The sequence below is a fragment of the Cavia porcellus genome, unplaced genomic scaffold (genome assembly GCF_034190915.1).
Source record: "Cavia porcellus strain 051 isolate PalLab524CR breed Dunkin Hartley unplaced genomic scaffold, mCavPor4.1 scaffold_4, whole genome shotgun sequence".
Taxonomy (NCBI): Eukaryota; Metazoa; Chordata; class Mammalia; order Rodentia; family Caviidae; genus Cavia; species Cavia porcellus.
Genome location: NW_026947487.1, coordinates 61,223,030 through 61,243,214, shown reverse-complemented (window position 1 = coordinate 61,243,214; position 20,185 = coordinate 61,223,030). Strand labels below are relative to the sequence as shown.

At 44.0% G+C, this 20,185-nt stretch overlaps 1 protein-coding gene across 2 annotated transcripts in view; it reads left to right on the top strand.

Moving 5' to 3' along the window:
• Positions 1–17,796: 17,796 nt before the first annotated feature.
• Positions 17,797–20,185, top strand: part of Tent4b (terminal nucleotidyltransferase 4B) — a 58,339-nt gene continuing 55,950 nt past the window's right edge. Inside the window, exon 1 of one of the 2 annotated variants that reach the window (XM_023560638.2) lies at positions 17,797–18,596. In XM_023560638.2, coding sequence (XP_023416406.2) covers positions 17,962–18,596 — 635 coding nt within the window. In that variant the 5' untranslated portion in view covers positions 17,797–17,961. The remainder of the gene's footprint in view (positions 18,597–20,185) is intronic. The other variant, XM_063247145.1, reaches the window with a different exon arrangement.

Sequence of the window (20,185 nt, the reverse complement as noted above, 5' to 3'; positions counted from 1 at the left end):
CCTTCCCTTTTCTCTCCCCCTCCCCTCTGCTCCCCTCCCCATTCTGTTCTGAGGATTGAACCCAAAGCCTCTAACCTGAACTATATCCTCAACTCTAGTTAAAATTTTTATTTTGAGCAGGGTCTCACTAAATCACTGAATTGCCCAAGGTAGACTTACACACAATCGTTCTGCCTCAGCTTCCTTGAGTGTTGGGATTACAGGCATATGCCATATGCTTTTTTTCTGTCACTTTCTTGAATGCCCTTCTAAAGACAGTCTGTGTTTATGTAGTTATATTCATAGACACATACAGCAAGGAGAAAATTATAACACTGTAGTCCAGTTTGAGCTATTTTACTTTTCCATAGCAATATATTAATTTAACAAGTACTTACTAAGCACCTAATGTGTGCTGGATCCTGTAGTAAATAATCAGGATAAAGCAAAGAACAAAACAAGCCGTATTTGTTTTCTATTGCTGTGCAACATATTACAACAAACTAACTTAGCTTCTGAAGGCAGTACACATTTCTCTCAGGTTTTCTTTCTTTTTCTTCTCTCTGTTTCTTTGTTTCTGTGTCTCTATCTATGTGTCTGTCTCTCTGTCTCTGTCCTTCTGTCTCTCTGTCTCCCCCTGTCCCTCTGGCTCTGTCTCTCTGTGTTCTCCCTCTGTCTCTGTCTCTGTCTCTTCCATCTGGTGCTAGGTGTAGAACCCAGGGCATCACGCGTGCTGGGCAAGCGCTCCAGCACCGAGCTCCATACCAGCCCTCCTCTTTCAGGCTTCGCAGGAGCCCACACTGCTGCCCTGAGTTCCCTGCTTTGGACTCTCACAGCCTATAGTCCAGGTGTCAGTAGGGCTTCAGTCTCATCTAGATGTCCAGATGGAGACAAATCTGCTTTCTAGCCCAGTCCTTTCGTGGTAGGATTTACTTTCTTTTAGTGATAGTAGAGACACTTTAGAGTTTGTTGTTGTTGTGAGACTGGGTCTCATTAGATAGCCCAGGCTGACCTTGAACTTGAGATTCTTTATCCTCACCCTCCCAAGAGCTGGGATTACAGGGGTATGCAATGTCCCACTCATTTTGGGATTTCATCAGTTGTTGACTGAAAGCTCTGGGACCCTAGAGCCTGCTCTTGGGCAGGTCACAAATGGCAACTCACCCTTCCCAGGCCAACAGGAAAGAAAAAAGCATTTGTTAGCAAGATGAAACATTCCTCAAGGTGACAACAATCATGGGAATGAGGGAACAATACAAGATGTGAACACGTGTGTTCAGAGGAAGCTACCCCAGAGTCAGCCATGCAAACCCAGCCCCTGCTCCATGGGTCGCCATGGCGGTGGGGAAGACAGAGGACAAGTGAATAGGCAAATGTGTAGATATTGGGTTCTGGAAACAAGCACGAAATCATATAGTGAAGTCAGTAAAGGGAGTATTGTTAAGGAAGAGGGCCTCAGAGAGGCTTCTGGGCAACAGCCCTGGAGCCAGGACTGAGGAGGTGAGGGAGCCCACAGAGAGCTAGGAGAGGTGCTAGCTTCTGATACCCTGCCTGGCTCATGCTGGCAGGTTCCTGAACAGCGAGGAGCTCCCTGGCTGGAGCGCAGTGACCAGGAAGCAGGGTGCAAGGCCAGAGAGGAGACAGAGCTGAGTCAGGCATGGTCTTGGGGGAGTGCTGGGGATCTGAGTGCAATGTAGAGCCACCTAGCTCTGCAAGGGAGCGGAAGGACACCGGCTTGTCTCTGCTGAGGGTCCCGTGCTTGATGGTGCTATTGACTGTAGGTTCTTTTACTATCAGAAGAGTCAGTCAGAAGCACCTTGGCACAGGAGCAAGGGTTTTATTCTTATGCTCAGGCAAAAGGAAGAAAGCAAATGGAGAAGAGAGATCCCAAGCTGACCCAAATAAAGGCCAGAGGGCTACCGTATTTTATGGTCTCCTAATGCCATCACATATAAGCTGGAACCTAGCTGTGCCTACTATCTCTTCATCATGACTCTTCATGTCCCATTAACATCTTAAGTCTCCACCTGGGTATGATTTTTACTATGCTAATAAAATAAAAAGAAATGTAAATGACTTTAGTGACAATTCTATGCATAGATTTATCTCTTACCACCTACAATTTCTCCCTTATCATTTGGGAAAATTCCCAATTGAGCTTTGGAGCAGGACAGATCCCCCCTGCCTCGATGGGTTTGATTTTACTGATCTTGGTTTTTTTGGCTCTGGCTTCTTAGTATCTCTGCTGACCACATAGTTTTGAAGGCCAAGTTGAGTTCTCATCCTTTTGTCTCCTGGAGTATTATCTTAATGCTACAGCCTTGAAGACTGGTCCATGTTTTTTGTTTGTTTGTTTGTTTGTTTTTTACCCTGAGTACTGGGAATTGAACCCAGAGCCTCATCAATGCTAACTAAGCAAGTACTCAGCCCACCTGGTTCATCTTTTAATTCTGAATTCCTGGTTGTTAAACTAGTAAGACTGACAGCTAGCCTAGCTGTCTTGCTTGAGTAAGAGAAGAGGGAAGGGAAGCCAGGGTAGAAGCAGGGGGACCATTCTTTCTTTCTTTATTTATTTTTTTTTTGTCTTTTTCCTTTTTACCGGTACCAGGGATCGAACTCACGACTGCCTGCTTGCAAGGCAGGTGCTTATGCCGCTGAGCTAAATCCCCAGCCCCCGACCATTCTTTATTATCACAGCAAGAAACAGTGGTAGTTTGGCCCCACAAGGTGCCAGTACATTTCCTGGAAAGAAGGCAACTTGTCCTCTAAAGGTGGAGCTGGAGGGAAGAAAAGAAAAAAATGTTAAGAAAAATGCCCTAAGGCATTGTGGGTCTAAGGCAGTTGAAGAATGGAGTATTCATTAGTTAGATGTGGAAGATAGGAGAGGAAGGATTTGGGGCAGAAAGAAATCTAGGTTTGATTTTTTTATATACTATAAGATGACACTGTCAAATGTATGTTTTGGAATGTTTACTCTGGGTCTTGTGAGGGGGCTTATTTGAATACAGGTGGAACAGGAAGATCATCCTTGCCTTTGTAAAGTAGAAGGTTACCCTCAGAATAAAATAAAGAAAGCTGGAGGGGAGGGCATACCTGCTGTCCTAGCTATAGTTCCAGCTATTGGGAAGGCTGAGGCTGGAAGATTGCAATTTTGAGATCAGCCTCAGCAATTTAGTGAGACCCTGTCTATAAAATAAAATAAAATAAAATAGCTCAGAGTTATAGCTCAGTGGTACAGTGCTGGTCTACATGTGTAAGGCACTAGGTTCAATCCCTACCCAATACCACAAAACACCCCAAGAATAATAAGATTTTTTTTTTTTGAGACAAGGTCTTGCAATGTAGCTCAGGCAGGTCTTGAACTGTGGCAATCCTCCTGCCTCAGCTTTCTGAGTGCTGAGATTACAGGCATATACCACCATGCCCAGTGGTATACGACTGAATCTTACACATGGGCTTTTTAATGACCAAAGCAATGCTCTAAGAGAAGGTTTGGTTTGTTTCAAGCTATGTAGGCTCTGCTGAGAGTATATTCTGAAACGAGCCTTACATATTTATCAAGAGCTCTCCCTAGACTGCTTAATGGCAAGTGACATAGCAGATACCTGTGAGCTCCTTCTAAGGGAAGTGTTCTTGTTGAGGTTGGCCATCGACTACCTGCCAATTATGAATCTAAAAGATAAAATAGTACAATGCACAGCCTTGATTGGTTCTTGATGCAGTTTCTGAGTTATCTCTCCAGGGTAGCTGCCAGGGCCACCGTCTGCCATGGTCAGGGGCATTGTGTCCTTTATCAACAGTAAGGGTCTGAAACTGGAAATGTAGCTCAATGGCAGAGCACGTACTTAGCATGTTTGATCCCTTAGCTTGGGTTTGATCCCTAGCACTATGCACACATACCAAAAAGACGGTAGAAGGAATTGCCTTAGTGGCCTTATAGACGTTTGAATCTGGAAAATATCTGGACTTTTAACACCTTGGTCAAAAATGATGAGACAATATACTTACTCTGGCTATAGTTTTTTTCCCACTGTCATTAGGCTAGAAATACTGTGGGGCCTTCATTGTCCACTGTGGTCACGTTCTACAGCAGCACCACGCAAAACAGAGATTATCTAGAGAAGACAGATCTATAGGAAGTAGGATAATGGCTGCCTAGGTTAGAGTTGGGGAAATGGTTGATTAGAAATAGATTTTAAAGATCTAGAATATTCCAAATGAGTTTGAGGGATGGTTATGCAAGTCTGTGACTTCACTAAAAATCACTAAACAGTACATTTACCTTGGGAATTTTTTTCTTCTTTCTGGAGATTGAACCTACAGCCTCATACCTGTTAAGACCTGCTCTATGAATAAGCTATGCCCCAGCCCAAATAAACTCTGTTTTGAAGAATCTTTAAGTTTGGAAGGCATCATGAATGTCAAAAAAAAAAAAAAAGAATCTTTAAGTTGATAAATAATAACTATATGTTTGTGGGTTATAATTGCTGTTTGGGTATATATATATATATATATATATATATAATGGAATTATTAAATTGTTAACTAATATAGCCATCATTTCATTTACTTATAATTTTTTATAATGTGAATATTTGAATTGTACTTTCTTAGCAATTTTGAAATATCTACTACATTATTACAGACGTGCACTATGTCTTCTTTATTTTTATATTTTATTTTTTGGTCTTTTGGTTTTTGAGACAGGTCTTGTTCTGTAGCCCAGGCTAGCCTTGAACTTATTTCGATCCTCCTGCCTCAGCCTTCTGAGTGCTGGGATTACAGGTGTGCAACACCATGCCCAGATAATACATTTTTTATAGACACACACACACACACACACACACACACACACACACACACTGTAATAGCATTCTCTAGAGAAACAGAACCAATATGATGTTCCTCTATCTCCACCTCTATCTTTATTTCTATTACTATCTATGCTATATTTTAAGAAATTGGCTCACATGCTTATAAAGACTGAGAAGTCCTGCAACCTGCTGTCTGCAAACATGAAAAGACTGGAATCTTGTGAACCACAAGGGTGATGCTGTAAATCCCAGTCAAGGGCAGAAGACTGATGTCCCAGCTCCAGCAGTCAGTAATGACCACATTTCCCTTCCTCTGTCTGTTTTGATCTATTCAGGCCTTCAGTGAATTGGCTGATGGGGTTGGGCGATGCCCACCCACAGAGGAAGAGCAGTCAGCTTTACTCAGTCACTGATTTGAATACTAATCTCTTTCACAACACCCTGCCAGACACAAGCAGAATGATGTTTAATCTGGGCACCCTGTGTCCCAGCCAAGTTGACAAAAGTCCACCCCCTGACAACTCATCCCCATCTCTTTAACCATACTTAGTCTCCAAATAAAGACAAGAACAAGGTCACAATTCTGCCTAACATGATACTAAATATACCCAAGCCCAGTGATGGTGAAACTTTTAGAACTTACAATGATATGAACCTTTCACTGCAGCACATGTGCCATAGGTTTGCCACCACTGTGCCTAACCTCTTTCCCAGAAGAGGGGATTTCATGGTTTGGATTTTGAGCATCCCCAGAGGCCCATGTGGTAAAGGCTTGCTTCCCAGTGTGGTATTGTTGGGAGGTGATGGAGTCTTCAGCAGGTAGGGCCTAGTAAGAGGTCCTTACCTAATTGGGGATGTGCCCTTAAAGAGGACTGAGGGACCCAAGGCCCTTCTTTCTCTGCCTTTTGGGTTTGGGCTATGAGGTAAGTGGTTTTGCTCCTAAAGCACAGGCCTAATAGCAACCAATCATGGTCTGCAACCTCTGACACCATGAACAAAAATGAATCACTTATCATTGAAATTTATTATCTCAGGTATTTGTTATAATGATGGAAAGCTGACTAATGCAGGAGGTATATGATATAAAACTAATACTCAAATTCTATGATATAAAGTCAATATATCTTATACTGCATGATAAAGGAATAAGAGAGGAAAAGAAAAAAATTTGCTATACACACATATAAACATTCAAAACAAATATAGTATTCATTTCTATAACTGGTCCTGTGGCCACAGCTGGTATTTATAGATGGTTCACTATCCATCCTGTGTTCCCTTTGCCTTCATCAAGCATCCCACTGACCACCTTTCTTTACTTGGTATGGTCATGCACACCTTCATTCCTAAATGGCCCAGATCTTTAGTCGTTCTGCCTGAATTGGGTTGTTGTTGAGTTTAATTACAATGCATATTACTACTGAGAGATGTCCTAAAGGATTTCTTCTAATGAGGAAACACTTCCTTACCTCCCTTGTGGGCAGTGGCCAAAGTTTTCCAAATGCAACTGTGGGGCACACTTGGGGTAGGAGTTCAGGATGCCCTTGATAATCAGGATCAGTCACTACAGCAATTATAAAATTCTCTTGTTTGTTGATTCAAGGGGTTAAAGTGTCCAAAATGGCTGGAGTGGGGAGGCTATCTCAACTTCCAGTTTAATGGGATCATTGTGTCTCTGGATGGAAGAATTTCTCCCTTTGGAACTAAGCCCTTGAGGCCTGTGGAGCACAAGATTGTCAGAATAGGAAGAAAGTTTTGCTAGCAGGTTTCTAGGAGTAGGTGCTCCCATTCTCACCATTTTTTTTTTCCAGTGTGGCAAAAAAAACCCTAAGTCCTCAAGCATGCTAAGCAGGCACTATACCACTGAGCTATGTTCCCCCTCTTTTATTCTTTTTTTTTTTTTTGAGAGGATCTCACTATGTTGCCCTGGCTGGCTCAAATTTGCAATCCTTTTCCCTCAGCCTTCTGATTATCTGGTGTTATAGATATGTGCCAGCTCCACTTTTTTTTTTTTTTACTTGCTATGTAGTCCAGGATAAACTTCAAGTCACTGTATAGCCCAGGCTGGTCTCAAACTCACAATCCTCCTGCCTCAGCCTCCCGAGTGCTCAGCTCTACATATTTTTTGTTTTTTGTTTTTGTTTTGTACTGGGAATCAATCTCATGACCTTGCACTTGCCATGCAGGCACTGTTCCCCTGAGCCTCAGTTCCACTTCTTGATTGGCATATCTGTACTTTAGATGTTGCTTCAGAACACATACAGCCTTTTGAGGACCCTTATGCCAGTTCTGCAAGGCACTGCCACTTACCTACCACTGTAGCTGAGTCTTCAAAAGACAGTCCCACTGTTCTGACTCATCAGCTGCTTCAGAGTGGTGAAGGGCCTGGTAAGACCAGGACGTGCCATGAGCAGAGGCACATTGCTACGCTTCAATGCGATGGGGATATCAGAGACATTGTAGGATAAGTTCATATACAGAATAAGAATCTATTATAGTAAGAATAAAATGTTGCCCTTTCATGAGGGAAACAGTTCACTGTAATCAACTGGCTACCAGGTAGGTAGATGATTACCTTAGGGAAGGTTTGCAACTCAGTGTTGGTTGCTGCCAGCAGATGGGGCACCCAGAGTGGCCATAGCCAGGTCAGGTGAGAGGAAGTCTACACTGCTGAGTGCATGCTTAACCTTTGTCCTTGCCACCATGCCTTCTTCATTCATGAGCCTCTGGGACAATGACAGAGGTGGCTCAGAAAAACTGCTGACTGGTATCACAGAAAGGTAATTCAATCCATTAGTTTATTAAAGTCTTCCTCTGTGAAGGTCACTTGCTGGTTAACATTCCCATAGGACACAGATATCTTCTTAGATTTTCCCCAGAGGTGTATTTACATATCTCCACTTTTCCAGTCAAAATTTTCCTTCTGAGCCCTAGGCATCTAGACCAGTGATGGTGAAAGGTTTAGAGCTTTCAGTGATAACAAACGGCACACTGCAGCATGCATGCCATTGATTTGCAACATGATCTAGACAAATACCTTCAGGAAGGGCTGAGGATGGAGGTATGTGCAGCAGTTATCCACTTTCAGGTGGTGCCCACATATGTTGCAGAACCTGAGGCAAGGGATTAGGGCATAGCAAACTGTCTGGGTAAGTGGGCGTGACTTGTTCATTACAATGTTCTAGCACACCTGTGTAGGACAGTTGCCAGAGCTTCACACATGGAATCAATCAGAATATGCTATCTTGAATTCTTTCCACCAGAGTGCTACCAGGTTTTCAACAGGACAGTCTAGACCTGATGTCAGCCTGACGAGTGGAGATATAAAATGACAGCCGGCATGAAGCTCCGGGCTGCTGAGGTCTTTTTCACAGTGGTGCATTCCCACCCTGTAGAGTATACTTCTTTTCTTACTTTTAACTGGACCAAACTTGCATTGCAGAACATATTTCATTTCTTACTTTTAATAATATAAAATTTCTCTACTTTTTGCACTTGTCTTGATCAATTCTTTGTTCAGGGCAGAAAGAACCTAGAAAATACCTCTAAAGGAGACCCCAGAACCTCAGAACCTGGTACAGAACTATCTGCATACCAGACTGGAATCTTCTTTTCTATGTCAGATGACATTAGGGTACTCCTGATGGGACCGTATGTACAGACTGGGAGAAAAAAGAGAGTGTAACATGGCCATTGTGTGTAACTTGTGCCTTCAGAACTTACACTGGCTCCATCACTTGTACACCACTTCCATTTGTTGCTATGTATGCCCAACTTTATGGCTCAGTGGGTCAGATAACACCCAATTCACATTGGGCACCTCGGGTCATATGATGACTTGGTAGCTCATGATTATGTATTCAGTCTCTACCAAGGTCTAATAACAGGTTAACAGTTATTTCTCAAAAGGAGACAGTGTCTGTGAAGAAAGGCGGGGTGTTTCTCCAAAGTCCTCAGGGTCTGTGCTACAGTTCAACTGTGCCAAAAGTCCAGAAAGCATCTCTCTCTGATACTGACCCGTGAAGCTCTATTGGATCTGTTGGATCATATAGCTCAGTATCAGAGCTCCCTTGTAGCACCTTGGATTTTTGGGCCCCTTTGTTGGACTATCACACCCAAATGTAGAATGTGTTACCTCCAAAATCCAGAGAGGCTTGCTAGGCATTAGGCATCTTTTTTTCTTGTAGGAAGGGCCAGATGCAACAACTTACTCTTCACCTTAGAAGGCATATCTCAACATGTCCCATGCCACTGGACCTTTAGAAATTCCACAGAAATAGATGGCCCAAAAATTTTAGTAAGATTTTTATCCTTCTGACATGTAGTTCATCCACATCTACCCTCTCTGTCAAGTAAGTTCAGAGTAGATGCTGTGTCATGCTTATTAGGTATGATCACCATAATCTTATCAGTATAATGGACCAGCATGATATCTTGGGAAGGAACAGGTGATAAAGTTCTCTGTAAAGTAAATGATAGGACAGAGTTAGTATACAGCTAATATACCTCTGAGGCAGGTCAATTAAGATGTATTGCTGGCCTTACCAGCTGAAAACAAACTACTCTGATGAGTCTCATTGATAGAAAGGTGGAAAAAGGCATTTGCCAGCTCAATAGCTGCATACCAGGTACCAGAGAATGTGTGAAGCAATGAAACCATATCTGGTATAGCAGCTGCAGCTAGAATCATCACCTGGTTAAGCTGATGATAATCCACTGTTATTCTCCAAGATCCATCTGTCTTTGGTACAGGCCAAATAGGCATACCGAATGGGAATGTAGTGGGAATTACCACTTCTACATCCTTTAAGTCCTTGCTGGTGGCACTAATCTCTGCAATCCTTCCAGAATGTGTTATTGCTTGTGATTTACTGTTTTCCTGATTTCGGGCAATTCTAGTGGCTTTTGCTTGGCTTTTCCTACTATATTACTCCTCTCTTCCAAATATAGGAACCAACGTGAGGATTCTGTTAGATTTTGAGTATATCTCTTTTTAATTAAGCTTATTGGTATATTTTAGGTATATATTATAGGGAACTTATACATGATATGACTTGATTTTTCCCCATTCTCCTACCTTCCCTTTAATCTTTTCCCTTCCTTACTTACAAAAGTTTGTGGGGTTTTTTTTTTTTTTTGCGATATGATCTCACTCTGTAGTTCATGCTGGCTTTCAACTCACTATGTAGACCAGGCTGACCACAAACTCATGGCAATCCTCCTACCTCAGCCCTCCTCAGTGCTGGGATTACAGGAATGTGTCACCATGCCCAGAAAATATACCATTTTAGTTATGTAAGCTGTAACTGAGAAAACAACAAGATTTGTCTGGTGTCCAACTAGGCCCACTGTAAAACAGACCTGAGCTAAAATGTCACTGATCACCTGATCTCTAAGCTCCTAAGCTCCTACTTTCACTGGTAGCCACACTGGATTTTTGGGAATCCTAGAATACTGTTGGTTGACAACCAATCCCCAGCAGTTCCTGAAAGACCTGATTATTTCCTTCTCCCCAATGCACTGTTACGCTGGTAAACAACCATAGGTCTTTTCGAGGAAGATTGGGAAAACTAACAATAAGTTTTGGTTGTTTTAAGTATCCTTCCTTCAGGAGACCAGGATTTCCCTGATTCAAGGGAATGAGGTCTAGGAATTCATGCAGGTGTTATGAGTCCCAGGTTAGACCTTTGTTCACTGGGTCCAGAACACTTTCTATTATACCATTGAGTAAGAATTTAGTATACATCTCAGCTTGAGGTGTGGGATCCTACTACTGCCTCTCAGGACCCATGTGTGGACATTCTTACAATTTTTCCTGAAATTTGGAAGTATAAAAGGACACTGATATCAAGAAGACATTGCTATCATGGCTTTCCTCACTATATTCCACTCTGTGTTCTCTACGGTAGACTTCTATCTTGCTTTTTCCTCATTAACTTGTCCCAGTTTCTCTTTTCCTCTTCATTTTTACTTTTTAAAACAAACTTTGACACTGCTTTAGAGAAAAAAAGAATCTAGTGGACATCCTATCTGCTTCATTTCTAGGAAGACCATGATGAACTAACCATTACCAAAGTCCTGCAGGAATAAGACTATTCTGTTTTCTGTATTAATTCTGCTGACAATTATGGTAACTATGTCCACCTTGCTTTTGGTGGCTGAATGGCCAAACGTAGCTCCTGACAGTCTGGGCAGGGGTGGTGTCTAATACTACCAGTACATTTAGGTGTCCCAATTCTGTGCCGCAGTTGTCATTGTAAGGCCTGACCTACACAGAATGCTTAAGGATATAGGACCTTCCTTTGCAAATTTAGTTCCAACAATATTGTTAGAAGTTTGTTTTTTGAACTCTCCCAGGATGAGTGAGTAGTTCTAAAATGATAATTCCATGCTAACATCTCAATCTCTCTAAGCCTTTGAATCCTTTCCTCTGTTTTAACCCAAGGCAGGTCATTTTCAGTTTCCTTAATCTGATCCGTATTTGAGAAACCAAACAAACAAACTGTTAAGAACATTTTTTGACTTTCTGAGCTGCAACATTATAGTCAGAATCTTTGCTTAGTGAGCACCTATCAGTAAATTCAACCTCCTGCAACTTTATGCTCCTTTTATCATTATTCCATACATTTAATATTCATTCCTACATGTGTTCCTCCATTTCTGTCTGTATAGATTAGAAAATTTAGGTAATTCTTTGGAATGCACCACACTTCCTCATGGATCACACTTTGTACTTCCCCTTTAAGGGAGTGCTGGGATTTGAGTCTAGATATTGTCCTAGAAACCATGCTCAAGGTCAGTGGGTCCTAAGGAGCGTTGGTCTCAGGAAAACCAGTATAGTTTCCTCAGAGAATGCACAACGAACTCCCTGAGCTGGAGGCGAGTGGTCTGGCAGAGAGACCAACACCACTGAAGGAAGGTTGCTTCCTTCTGAGATATGGAAGCCTCTTCCATGAGCAAGAAAGACCCCTCAGAATTTACAGATGCAACATCCCTTATTAGGGTCTTTCCTTTTCAAGCCATTACATCCAACAGGATCCCACTCCAAATCAACTACCCCACTTTAAAACTCTACTTTAAAAGTAGACTTCCTGGAAGGCTGGGGATCCAATTTGTCTTGTTATTGTATACGGTAAGGTGTGGTGTTTAATTTTCAACAGTCTCAGCCCTCCATCTACAGGAGATGAACTCTTTCAGGGTACAGCAGAGCCTTTAGATCATTTATGCATACCTTGAGCTCTTAATTTGAACCTGAGTCCACCCTTGTCCTGTGATGTTTAGAGCAACCAACCAACTACATCATATTCATTAGACTTCCAAAACTATTTGAAAAGATCGTCTACATGGTTATCCAGCTTCTTGCTTCTTATAAGTATAAATAGTACCATGCTACTTGTCATTAATTCATTCTTGAAGCACAGTAAATAACAAAAACAGGTACCAAACAAATTGCCTTGGCTGGAAAGGTTAGTGAGCCACAAAGCTACAGACAGCAACAAGTTCTAGCTTGCACACTGAATACTAAACAAATGAGTACCAAGACAAATTTTTTTGTGTCAAAATTCATCCAGTATAGACCAAACATGATGGCAAATGCTTGTAATCCCAGCACTTGAGAGGCTGAGGCAGGAGGTGGGTTTCAAGTTTGAGACCAGCTTGGGCTACATATTGAGCTCAAGGCCAACCTGAATTGCATAGCAAGACCCTGTCTCAAAGAGCCAAAAAAAAAAAAAAAAAATCATCCAGATTTAAATTCAATGGTTTAAAGCAGTTGAGTGCTCTAGGACTATAGCTGATTAGGAGTATCCAATGCAGGAATTCTTCGTGTCTTTAGTGCCAGATCATGCCATGGACTATCAGAACTTTCTTAACAACTAGAAATTAAGTCATTAGTATCTTTACACTATTCAGATTGGAACTCCTACTCTCAAAACTCTGGAACCAACCATTCTGTTTCTCTGGACCACTCTCAGGACCACAATCTGTATTAGGGTTCTACAGAAAAGCAAAAAAGGATGTATAAGTGTATGTTTATAGGGTTTATTATTAGAGGAATTGGCTCACTTGTTCATGGAGGCTGACAGGTACCACAATTTGCTGTCTGCAAACTGGAGACTTGGGAAAGTAGCTTGTAAATCTCTGTGAACCAGAAGGCTGATGCTGTAAATCCAGTCAAGGGCAGAAGACAGATATCCCAGTTCCAGCAGTCAGTGTTGACCAGGTTTCCCTTCCTCAGTCTATTTTGATCTATTCAGGCCCTCAGTGACTTGGCTGATGGGGTTGGGCAATGCCCACCCACAGAGGAAGAGCAGTCAGCTTTACTCAGTCACTGATTTGAATACTAATCTCTTTCACAACACCCTGCCAGACACAAGTAGAATAATTAATCTGGGCACCCTGTGTCCCAGTCAAGTTGACAAATATAATTAGCTATCACACACACACACACACCTAAAGACCTCAGGGTACTATGCAACATGTACAACTGATGTTAGATCAGCAGGAATAGAAGAAATTTCAATTGTCCTGAACAAGAGAGAAGATTCCACATGACTTGTTATTTTGAAGTCTCATTGAAAAAGATGATAATCCTCTTTGTGTTTATAAAGCAGGAAAATAACAGTACAACAGCATATATTTGGGGGAAAATGGAAAGTTTTAAAAATTGAGCATAAATCCAATATTGTATATGTCTAATACAAGATTGTCAAAAGCTAGTTATAGTGGCACAAGTCTGTAATCCCAGCACTTGGGAGGCTGAGGCAGGAGGACCATCATGAGTCTGAGAGCAGTCGAGGCTACATAGTGAGTTTAAGACCAGCCTGAATTACAGAATGAGACCCTGTCTAAAAAAATTGTGAAAGTTCTACAAAATAGAATGTGTTGATAGCTTAGGACTGAATGCCAGTATTCAAACCCAGTTATTTATTTTTAAAAAATGACTACATTGGAATCTGAAAAAAAACCAAATAACTAGAACACATGCTTCATAACATAAACATTGAAGATAACTATTATTCATGATTCTTATTAACTCCAGGGCACAGTAATTTAATCACATACTGTTGAAGATTTAGTTACTAATACTTATTAATGATATTACTATATGGTAGTTTGTCTAATTCTGCTTTACTCAAGTTAATAAATCAATAAAAACAATTTTAAATCGGTGTGATTCTTGGATAATTTTTTTTTTCATTTCTCTACTCAAATTGTACTCTACTGAACTTTGGTATTTCAGTATACTCATAAGACCAACAATTTATAGCAGAATATGATGGCGTATGCCTGTAATCCCAGCACTTGGGAGGTTGAGGCAAGAGGATCACTTTGAGTTCAAGGCCAGCCTGGGCTACACAGTGAATTCAAAGCTACCTTGAGCTATACAGTGAGATACTGTCTCAAACAAACAAACAAACAAAAAACTCCACCAATTCAACATTTTCCCCCACAAGAATAAGAATGTTGAGAATAAATAGAACATTAGTTTGTGGAAGAGAATGACTGACTTGTGATTGCTATGATTTTTTGGGTCATCAATCTAATACAGATTTTTTTTTTTTTTTTTACTGGTACCAGGGATCGAACTCATGACCTCACACTTGCAAGGCAGGCGCTTATGCCGCTGAGCTAAATCCCCAGCCCTAATACAGATGTTTTTGAAAATATAATTATTGTCTATTCTTTTGTTCCAATAGTAGTATGGAAAAAAACAAGTAAATAAATTGATTATTTAGTGTAGTCTCTTTGGATGCCATAGTAGATTACTTTGAGGCAGATCCTTTGCAGATTTGTTGTGGAAGACGAATACATTCTGTATATATGAAATAGATTTTTCTTTGGCCTGAATACTTCTGAGGAACTTTCCAGAAGATATTACGATTCTATACCATGACACACATGCAATGTTTAATCACACTGCCTTATCATTTTGTACATGAAATACATCCCTGCCTCAGGGCCTTTGGACTTGCTACTCCCTCTGTCTAACAGATCATTCCTTAGATGGTAATAGCCCATTCCCTCACTTAAGTCTCTGCTCAAATATCACTTCCTCAGAGCAGCCTTCCCGGATCAGCTCATCTAAAAATAGTCACTGTTACTATCCCTTTAGCCTGATTTCTTCTTTCGTAGCACTGAGCACTCTCTGACTTTATGTGCTTGCCTTACCCTTTAGATTCCAAGGTCTGTGAAAATATGGACCTTATCAGTATTGTTCAATGCTGTGCCTTCAGATAATTGCTCAAGACATATTTGCTGAATTAATTGAATGAATTGTAATTTCAGTTTAAATAGTTACCTCTTTTTTGCCTCCCCCAACCAGATAGAAAATTCTTGGAAGGCAGCCAAAGGCCCTGGTTGATTATTTACCTCCACTAAAGCAATTAGCTCAGCTGTGCATGGATGATAGACACTCTACCAAGATTTGCTGAATGCCTTGAAAAATTTCTGTTATAGGCAGGACTAATCAGTCAGCATTCCCTGTGGTCCAATGAGAACACTGAGTTAACATGTACAATTCGGGGGATGGGGAGAGTTGTAGGGTGGTGATAGAGATGGAACCCTGTGCCTCCTGTGGGGTAGGAAAGTACTCCTGCCCTCATTTGTTTTGCCATTGAGTATTTTAGTATTTCTTAACATTGGCCTGAAGAAATGAGTCCTCAAATATAACAAATCCTAAGTCCTGGAATGTACTATTACAAACTTTGAATACTTTTATTGTCTTAGATATCAATGGCATTTAATAAATTTTTGGACATCTTGAGAAACACGTCAAAAGACTGAATATAACCTGGGTGGTGCACAACTGTCATTCCAAAGCACTGGAGAGGCTGAGGCAGGAGAATTGCCATGAATTTGAGGCCAGCCTGGGTTACATAGTGAGTTCAAGGACAGCCTGCACTATATAGTGAGACCCTGTCTTAAATACACACACACACACACACACACACACACACACACACACACACACACACACAGACTGAATATATATTTGCATTTTAATGTGAATGTTGAGTGAGGTTTTGGAAGAATATTTAACAAAGGCTTCACAATAGGTATTTCTGAAACATGGGACCTTGGAAATGTTTTGTTGGGTTTTTCATTTTATTTTGTTTGAAAAAATTTTTCCTTTATACTTGGGCCTTGGGCGTCTTGCAATGCTAGGCAGTCATTCTATCATGAGCTCCTCTTTCAGTTCTTCAAAAAAATGTTTTTTCTGGTGCTGTGGATTGAACATAGGGCCTTCCCACTGAGCTACTTGGTCCCCCAGCCCTTCTTAATTTTTGATAGTGTTAAGTTGCCCAGGCTAGACTTGAAGTTGCCATCCTTCTGCCTCAGCCTTACAGAGTGCTGGGATTACAGTTCAGCTTTTCCTTTAAACTTTTTTTTTTAATTATTTTTTTAAATCGGTACCGGGGATGCGCTTGCAAGGCAGGGGCTTATGCCGCTGAGCTAAATCCCCAGGCCCTTTCCTTTAAACTTTTACGGTTGTGAGCTCATCCAGTGAATTCAATTTCTGTGAAACAGTTTAGTTTGGGTAAATAGCATAAAAACATACCACTACTCATTTTCCTGATTATGTACATTGTTAGGACATGCCAACTTTCATTTTGAGAAAACCTTTAATTTCTAGTGTAGCAACATTAACAAATAAATAAAATGAACCAGAATCCTGACCGGTTTTTGTGTATTTTTTTTTATATTTATAGCTGTTATTCTTTTAAAGAGGAAAAAAAGGGAGAGCAATGCTTCATTTTTGATACACAGTTGTTCATCTTTTGCCAAAAAAACTTTTCAGGATATTGAGCCCTACAACAGAAGGCTAAAATCAGGTGTCAGGGACTTTTTCTGGAATTTGCACCAATCTTAAAGGGCACACATGGAATGTGCTCAGTTGTTCTATTTTTTTTTTTTCTCATTTAAAATCTGAAAATTCTCTATTCCTTGCCCCTCAACCTGACTTGAAACACATGCAAGAAAATCACCCTGTGGAATAATTCTACTGATAATAACAATTGGTCCTCATTTCAAATATAAAATGTTTTGAGTTTTCTTAGTGAAGGAACTGACCTAAGCAGGGTTTTCTGAGGCTGTTGGTAACCTCCGGCGACCGCGGTTTCTTGATACAGCTTGTGTGCCTGAGCATCTGCGTATGGATAAGTGTGTAAAGTGAATTTTGAGTGCAAGCCCATGGCTCAGGATTAGTGACTCCCCCACCAGAAGGCAGATGCGTGTCCAGCAATTTGAGAGGGCTACAGTACCCGTCGCTCGGTGCGGAGAAGGAACCCTCAGCCCAGGCCAGGAAGGGGGTGCGCAGCGAATCCCGAGGGAAATCTGGGTCCTCCATAAGGCTCTGCGGGGAGTGGGCGCATCCTTTCCCCTCTGAGGTAGTGCCCTATCCCACCCCAAAAATTGTTTCAGCAAACCAGCCAGGGAAAGCAGCCCAGCCAGCCTAGGAGCGCACGGGTGGAGGAAGGGAAACAGCAGGGGCGTGGCCGACAGGGGCGTGGCCGGGCCCCTCCTACAGGCCCGCGGAGCCCGCGGCGACCTCGTGCGTCTCAGCTACTCAGTGCCCAGGAAGGGGCGATCGGGGCAGCGCGTGCGGCTACGGATCCGGAACACAGGTACGTGGGTCCCGCCACGGTCGGCGCGGGGACAGTTGAGCCGGGCAGTTGCGGGCCCATCGCGCCGCGTCTGTGACGCACGGCGCCGCTTTCGGGTGCGGGCGGCCGGTCCGCCGGAGCAGGCGGGGGCGGGGGCGGGGGCGGGGGCGGAGACTGGGGCGGAGCCTGCGGAGGCCCCGCCCCGGGGCCGGAGCAGCGCGGACGCTACGGAGCAGGCGCGTCCCGCCGCCGCTGCCGCCGCCGCCGCCGCCGCCGCCGCCGCTGCCGCCGCCGCCGCCGCCGTCGCTCGCCCTTCTCGGCAGCCGCCGCCGCCATTTGCACGGGGACCCCGGTGACAGGGGCTCGGCGGAGGGGCGGAGGGGCGGAGGGGCGGAGGGAGGGGGGAGGGCCCGCGGAGTCCCCGAGGGCGGGAGCGACGCCGCCCGCGCCGGCCCAGCTCCCTTTGCGCCCGCGGCGGGCCCGGAGCAGCGGCGGCGGCGGCTGCGGAGGCCGAGGGCGCCTGAGGCGGCCGGAGGGGCGGGGGCAGCGGCCGCCGCCGTTTGATGGATCCGAGGATCGCCTGGTTCCAGCCAGAGCAGCTCGGACCGTCCAACAGTCTGTGGATGCAGATCTGGGAGACGACCCAGGGGCTGAGGAACCTCTACTTCAACCACCACTGTCACAGCAGCGGCGGCGGCGGCAGCAGCAGCACGGCCTCGGGCGCGAGCGGCGGGAGCCCCGGCAGTCCCGGCGGCGCGGCCCCGGCTCCGGCCCCGGCCCCGGCCTCCGCCCAGGCCGGCATGCTCCGTTCCGGGGAGCGTCTGCCGGGCGGCCACGCGCGGCCCGCCGAGCAGCGGGACTTCCTGCCCCTGGAGACGACCAACAACAACAACAACCACCCCCAGCCGGCGGCCTGGGCCCGACGTGCAGCCTCGGGACCTCCGGCCACCCCGGCCCCGTCGGCGACCCCAGCTCCACGCCCCTCTGTCCCAGTCCCTGCTGCTGAGCCCGCTGACCCGGCCTCGGGCAGCAGTAACAAGCGGAAGCGTGACAACAAGGCCAGCACCTACGGACTCAACTACAGCCTGCTGCAGCCCAGCGGAGCGCGGGCCACTGGGGGCGGCCGGGCAGACGGCGGCGGGGGCGTGTATAGCGGGACCCCGTGGAAGAGGAGAAACTACAACCAGGGAGTCGTGGGGTGAGTGTGTGTCTTGGCTGCGGCCTGGGGTGGTTGGTCCCCTGCCTGGCTGCTGCTAGAGAACTGATCATCGCCACTCCCCAATCCCCAGCCACCTGCACTTTTCCCCTCACCCGCCTCAGCCATGCACACCCTCATCTTACCTCCCTTAGTCATCCACACCTTCCCCGTGCCCTCTTAACCGTCCACACCTTCGCTGGACCCTCTTTATCTGTCCTCTCATTCCTCCCATCCCCCTTACTCCAGCCTTCCCCTCCCCCCTGCTGCCTTCCACATCGTCATCCCCACCATCACACCCCACCGTGAGATTCTTTAGCACACACATATCATTCATTACCCAAGAACGATAACGTACTGTGTTAATGCGTTTTGATGGTTCAGGACCTGGAGGTGCTTTCTTGCCAAGAATAGAAACATCCAGAATGCCCCTCCCCCTCCCCCAATCCCAGACAGGAATCCGTGGCAATCCTGAAAGGCTTTGGGAGCTTTTGACCCTTTGGCCAATGTTTTAATTTTTATTTTTAAAAATTTCGTGTATTAGCTATGCCCTGTCTGCAGGAAGAGAGGACTGGGTGACAGCTAAGTTTAGGCTGGTAGAAGCCGGAGCTCTTCTCCTGAGGCCCTGATAGAACTTTCCAGGAGTTCATGGTCCAAGCCTTGTCACTGTAAAATCATCCTGACAGAGGCAGCCAGTGCTTTTCATTCTCGGGGTAACTTTATGCTAATGAGTGAATGTTGCACCACTGGTGACTTTCTGTTTAAAGTTCAGTTCTTACAAAATGGAATCTTACCTGACCCCTAGTGAGTTATGTTGGTAAACTGGGAGTGTGTCCAGCAAGATTTCCCTTCTGGAAGAGCCTCTGTGCTGAAATAGGTTACTGAGTCATTTTTCTTTTGTAAAATAAAGCTTTTGGGGGCTGTGTGTGTATATAAAACTGGAATATAGAAGCTGGCTTTCAAATTGCTTTTCAGTTTTTTTAGGGCCTATTTTACGTGAGGGCCAGAGTACACAAATGAAACCACCAATTAGTAATCTTGTGTGAACCTTTTCTTAGTTTTACCCATTCAGATCTGCCCTGTTTAGCAAGGAGACAGTTGTGTGTACCTTTTTGAAGGTCTGGGTAAAATGAGTTGGTGGGTTCCATCTGCTTCTAGTGGGCTGGTGTCTGCGATATGCTACTATTACAACTCCCACCTTCTATGGAAAAACGCAATCCTGTGTCTTAGAAGCCTTGCTTAGGTATCTGTCAGATCTGCCTTCACTTTCCAGAGGGGAGCCCTTCAGGACTGAGTCCTCTGTTGCTAAGCTTCAAGGGCGCTCTCCATGGTCATCACGTTTTATTAAAGGTTTGTGGTTCCATCCTGTTAGCATTTCCAAGTTGAAGCATAAACCTGTGGTTTAGGGACAAGCAAATTGATACAAATTGATACGGAGGGGTTCTGGTAGTTTCATTTTACAGAAAATAATCTGGAGTTAAGTAATCACTGTTAGCTAAAGTCTTAAGTTCCCTAATTTCATTTTACTGAGCTTCTTTGCATATGTTTCTAGATAAGATACATTATAAATCCAAAATGTTGGCCTCCTTTTT